Source organism: Otolemur garnettii, unplaced genomic scaffold, assembly GCF_000181295.1.
Source record: "Otolemur garnettii isolate 467f Iridium unplaced genomic scaffold, OtoGar3 scaffold00144, whole genome shotgun sequence".
Lineage (NCBI taxonomy): Eukaryota > Metazoa > Chordata > Mammalia > Primates > Galagidae > Otolemur > Otolemur garnettii.
The window spans coordinates 3479756-3485481 of record NW_003852539.1 but is presented as its reverse complement, the minus strand read 5'-3'; the positions used below and the strand labels follow the sequence as shown (position 1 = coordinate 3485481).

The 5726-nt window shown below is 51.4% G+C and overlaps 1 protein-coding gene across 1 annotated transcript in view; it reads right to left on the bottom strand.

Annotated features, from left to right (window-relative positions):
- NT5C1A (5'-nucleotidase, cytosolic IA) overlaps nucleotides 1–5314 on the bottom strand; it is a 12973-nt gene extending 7659 nt beyond the window's left edge. Inside the window, exon 1 of the mRNA XM_003798992.3 lies at nucleotides 5189–5314. Within this exon, the coding sequence (XP_003799040.1) occupies nucleotides 5189–5314 (126 nt within the window). The remainder of the gene's footprint in view (nucleotides 1–5188) is intronic.
- Nucleotides 5315–5726: the final 412 nt, after the last annotated feature.

The following is a 5726-nucleotide window of genomic DNA, read 5'->3' as shown; positions in this document are numbered from 1 at the left end:
AATACTTTCTTTTTTTTTTTTTTTTGAGACAGAGTTTCGCTCTGTCACCCTGGCTAGAGTGTTGTGGCATTATAGCTCACAGCAACCTCAAATTCTTGGGCTTGACCAGTCCTCTTGCCTCAGCCTCCTGAGTAGCTGGGACTACAGGCACCCACCACAACGCCCAGCTTGTTTTTCTGTTTTTAGTAGAGGCAGTCTCTCACTCTTGCTCAGTCTGGTCTTGAACTCCTGAGCTCAAGCAATCTGTCTTCCTCAGCCTTTCAGAGTGCTAGGATTACAGGAGTGAGTCACTATGAGGCAATATACTTATATATTTCAATGTGCAATGACAAATTCAACATGAACTAGAAACCCCAGGGAATTGCCCTAATCTGTTCAGATTGGTTTTCTTTTTTCTTTTTTTCCAGTTTTGGCTGGGGCTGGGTTTGAACCCACCACCTCCGGTATAAGGCCAGTGCCCTATTCACTGAGCCACAGGCACCACCCAGATTGTTTTATATATAGTAGGTGCTCAGAGAGTTTTTTTTTTTTTTTGGTTGATGCAAATTTCACAAGTATCTACTGGTTCTTTGTGCCAGGTACCTGCCTAGTGGTTCCAGTAAACACCTGGTTCCTTCCCTCAGAGCTCATAGGCTAGTGGGAGAGAAAGATAGGTAAACAGAGAACTCAAATGCAAGAGGGAAGGAAATGAGCTTGAATATGTCCACTAAGCTCATGTGTTGGAAACTTAATCCCTAATACAGCAGTGTTGAGAAGTAGGACCTCTAAGAGGTGATTCAGAGTGATCTTTCTGAAATAAAAGTGAGACCAAGTTAATCCCCTGTAGAAAGAAAGAAGGAAAGAAAGGAAGAGAAAGGAAGGAAGGAAGGAAGGAAGGAAGGAAGGAAGGAAGGAAGGAAGGAAGGACTGATTCACAGATGCCCCTCCCATTCTGGTCTGCTCATGACAGTCCTGTGGGTCCTGTACCCAACACCACAGCTTCTTTTATGGGGCCAAGCCTGGGTTCCAGTCAATTGACAACATTCGTTGGTTACCATGTGACAGCTACTGTGCAGGGTGCATGGCAGGGAACAGTACAGGTATGATCCCTGCCCCTGTGGAGCTTATAATTCATCCCCCAAGGCAGAGATTTATGCCATCTCTTAGAAGTGCACTGTCCAGTGGAACTTTCTGTGATAATGGAAATATTCCATAATCTGTGCTGCCCATGTGGCTATGGAACAACTTGAAATGTGACTAGTGAGACTGAGGAACCTAATTTTTAATTTTATTTAATTTTAATTCGCTTAAATAGCTACATATGGCTAGTGGCTAATGCAGCTTCAGAACCTTAAAATAGGAATGAAAAACAAAAGCGTTCCCCAAGGTCGTATGGTGGACCTCGGTTTGCATTTGACTTCTAAACCTAAGAGGATGTATGTGTCTGGCAGGGATAGGTCTGTGTAAAGCAGTAGCAGGACGAGTGCTTCTCCTCTGAGGCACTACACAAATGACTCTCCCAGTCGCTGGCCACCCTGCCATGCGTCTGTGTGTCCTATGGGTAGGGATGGTGGGAGGGTAGGGAGACCCTCTCATAACCTGGGGGGGCCTATAGGCCTTTGGAGTAGGAGCTGAGCTTTCCCCACACATAGGCTCACTATCCTGGGGATGGGCCCATCGTGCCTTTAAGAACAGAGAGCCGGCTGCCCCCCTGCCCCTTCAGGCAGGTTCCCAAGCAAGGCACTCCAGCCTAGGCCGCCAGCCAAGGTCACACTACTCACTTTCTGTCCCACATTCTCCACCGGACTGCCAAATCCTGGGTCTCCTTTGGCTGATCTACCTAGACCCCATTCCACCCCACCCATAGGCAAGAAAAATCAGGGCCCCAAGAGTCTCTACTTCTCTATTTTACTAATAACAAAACAGGACCAGAGATGGACAGAGTGTTACTCTAGGACACACAGCAAAGTCAAGTCAGAGCCAGGATCAGATCCCAAGCCCCTGGCCTTTAGCCTGGCATCTGTCTACACAGCAGTCCCTTTTATGCCTCTCCCTCCTCAGTGGGTCCCAGAAGGCCTCCTCTGTGGGGTACTTCAGCTATTTCCCTGGAAACACCTCTTCCACACCTGCTTTCCAGATGTGGAAAATAGTGAGGGGCCCCCATGCCCTCAGATTGTTGTTTCTAAGGGCAGGGCTGTCTTCCCCTCAGAACAGGGGTCCCAAGGGCAGGCCCCTGTCCCCTGGGACTGCTGTGACACAGTATGAGTGACCTGAGATCTAGAGGGCATATGCTGCTATAAGAAATGCGCGACCCAGCTGGGATAGGTGACCAGCCTGTGCAGGAGGAGCTGAAGGAACAGGTGAGAGGGGCTGACCAGAACTGGACAAGCCACCATGGGGAGACCCTCTTGGGCCTGGCTGCAGAACAAGGTCAGCTGGTCAGGTGTTGTCAGGAACACACACTAGCAACAGTTCCTCCAGAAATTAGAAGGAAATTCAAATCTTGGACTGGGGATTGGATCAGGACAACTCCGGGGCTTAGCTTGGGCACTCTGGGGGCTGCAGGGAATCAGCGTCCTGCCAGCCTTCTATGCCTTCCAGTGGGGCTGAGGGGCAGGCTGACAGCTCTGGCTGTCCTGACCCAGCCTGCCTGAGGACCTGCCATAGAGCCCAGTATGATTCTGCCTATTGAACCCAAGACAGGAACACAGCCAGAAAGCTGTTCTTTCTAGCAGGATTGGGAGAGGGAAGGGCTGCTGGAGAAGAGGAAGACAGGACAGGTCTGGACTGAAGAAGTACTCTGACACCGTGAGAAGGCCTCCCATGGCCTAGGGTTAAATATTTCACTCAGACCCCTGGGAATGAGAATAAGTCCAGGTCAGGCCCTGATGGGGCCCATGAGGCCTAATGCCCCCAAAATAGCCTGTGGGAAGAGGGGCTACTGCAGGAAGGAATAGGGGCCAGGAAGCCTCCAGGCTCCTTGCCCCTTAGAGAGCTGTGAAGGCCAGGGGTGGCCAAGGGGCCAAAGCTGACCACTGGGCCTGGGCTCCCCAGTTCCCTGATGCTTGAGGTAGAAAGGGATTTTGAACATTGATGCATTCTCTATCCCCTTCTCTCCATCCCTCAGGTCACTACATTCTAAGCTGCTTCTTCAGGCAGAGACTAGCCTTCTCACTTTTTCCAATCTATCTGACACACTGCTCCAGAGTGATCTTTCTAAAATAAAAGTGAGACCAAGTTAATCCCCCAATGAAAAATCCTGCAAAAGCTCCATAATGGTTTTCGCATGTTTTTTAAAAAGTAGGTTGACCCCTTATTCAAATGAACTCCTGGGCAGGACCCTAATACAGGTGGTCATAAGGTTACCCAGTATGTAAATCAGCTATTACCGTACTTAATTGCTCCACATTTATTTTACAAATTCAAATGCATCATATAAATATAAATGTACTTACTATAAAGTCAGTTAATGAAAAACCACAATGGTTTGTATCTCAACATTAGGGTACTAGCTCAGGCTGAAGCTTCAGCATCCAGCCAATCTGTGTCTGTGTTTGTTTTTGCCGAGTATTGAGAAAGTCCTGATTTGTATCAAGTAAGTGGTTGCAAATGGTAAGAGGATTTTTTTGCTTTGTTTTGTTTTAAACTGAAAGTTTTGCAATCTCAAGACATTCTCCTATTAAACAAATAATAGGAAAAGCTTTATTCTAAAGTTCACTAATAAAATAACCTGTAGCACGAGTTAATATGTTCGGGGTCTCCAAGGTGCTAAAATGTCCATCTAACACATTTGCGTGAGTAGGGTTTTATTATATATTTTTAATTGTTTAAACATAGTTTGGAAAAAAAATCAATTGGATTCACAAACACAGACTTCCTGAAACTCCCGACTTTCCAAACTAGATCCCAACTCTTAACCCCACTGAATAAAGTCCACGTTCTTTAACAACACCCTGAAGGCCCTTCACAGGTTCTCCCATGTCCCTCCACTCTCCCCAACAATCCTGCATCCTCCCATCAGTACTTACTCAGGAACACAGGAGTAAAGACATCTCCATGCCGGTTCCCCTTGCTCTGCCTAGGAAATTCCACCTGCTCAGGCTTTACGATTAGCTCAAATGTCACCTCTACAAAGCCTTCCCCAGTCTGAAGTCATTCCCTCCCCTGTGCTGTCCCCGCATCTCTTAGGGTCTTTTCTGTGCACTCACCATTTCCAAAGCCTCCATCCGTGCACTAGGAGTGACTAAGGCAGAGACTCAGCTGAATTTATCAATCCCTATTTCTGAGCCAGAGCCCAGAGGTGCAAACTGAATGACTCCTGCCTGATAGGTGAGCCTTGTGGAGAAGGCTCTTTGGAGGGAAGCAGTGGGATGCTTTGAGATCAAGCTAGAGCTCTTTGGAGGACCATTTTGGGCCATCTTCTATCCTCAGTCCCCTCCCTAAGCACTGAGATCTGGGAAACAGGAGTGAGCCTGGTCCAAGGGCAGATCAGGGCGTCATGAACTTGTGGGGTGGAGAAAAGCTCACTGCTCTGCTTGAAGCACTAACGGGCTGACACCATCACGTGGGTCACGGGGATGTTAATGCCCACTGCGAAGGGAGAAGAGCTTGGAGCTGGAGCAGAGTCCAGCCTTGGAATCCTGGAACCACGGGTGCCAACCCTAGACATAGAGTGTGGATTCCAGTGCTTGAAGCGAGCAGCTCCTTTCTTTAGAAGGCGGGGAAGGGGAGTGCAGCGCCTGCAGCCCGGACCGCAGGGCTCTCTGTCCAGAGCCCGAACCCTGGGGTCCGAGCCCGACGCCCAGATGGCAGAGACCAGAACACACAGCGAGGAGCTGCGTTTCCAGAGTCTGGTTACCCCAGCCCCGGGCGCTTCAGCAGGTGCAGCTGACCAGCTTTGCCAACAAGTGCTGTCTGTGCGCCCTGGCTGCCTGGGACGGGCTGGGGCCGCCGGCCGCAAGCTGGGCCCTGGTGACAGCATGGGGGAGGGGGATCCTGGCGTGGAACCCGAGCCCGGGGGAAAAAAAACACCAGAGCAGAGCTCCCAAAATAAACCCGAGTCCTCGCCAACTGCGGGGCGCATTCTGGGGCCGAGGAGTTAGTTGCGTCCCCTCCTGGAGGGGCGCCACGGTTCCCTTCCCAGGGCACGACCCTGTTCCCCGGGGTGACACCACCCCCTCGCCACCCTCTACCCACGCCTTGCTTTTACCGATTTGGGTTTCTTCTTGGGCGCGAGGTTGTCGTAGAAAGTCTTGGCTTCCTCCCAGCGCGGAGCCGCGGCGGTCTCTGCGCCAGGCCCGGGCTCGCGGGGCTCCCGGGGCTCCCCAGGTTCCATACTCCGGTTCGGACCCGGCCCGGCCAGAGCCGGTGGCGGCGGAGACGCGGGGCTCGCGGGGCTTGGCTGCCGGAGGGAGGCGCGTCCCGGTGCGAGAAGGGGGCGGGCTGGTTCGTGAGCGCGGAGCCCCGCCCGCCGGGGTGTCCAGCTCGCCCTCTCTGTCTCTGGTGAGTTGCTGCTGTCGCTGCCGCTGTTGTACGTGTACCGAGGGACGGCCGAGCCCTCCTGCCTCGATCGCACGCTGGAAGCGAGTAGGAGGGGTGCCTGTCCAGCTTTCTGGAAGAAGGCGCCTGAAGGCTGAGGGCTTCTGCGGATTCGGGATTTTGAAAATAATGTTCTTCGCAGGTGCTCAAGGGCACCAAGAGAGACCTGACCACCATCCACCCGAAAGTGATCCCCAAAGAAAAGGAAA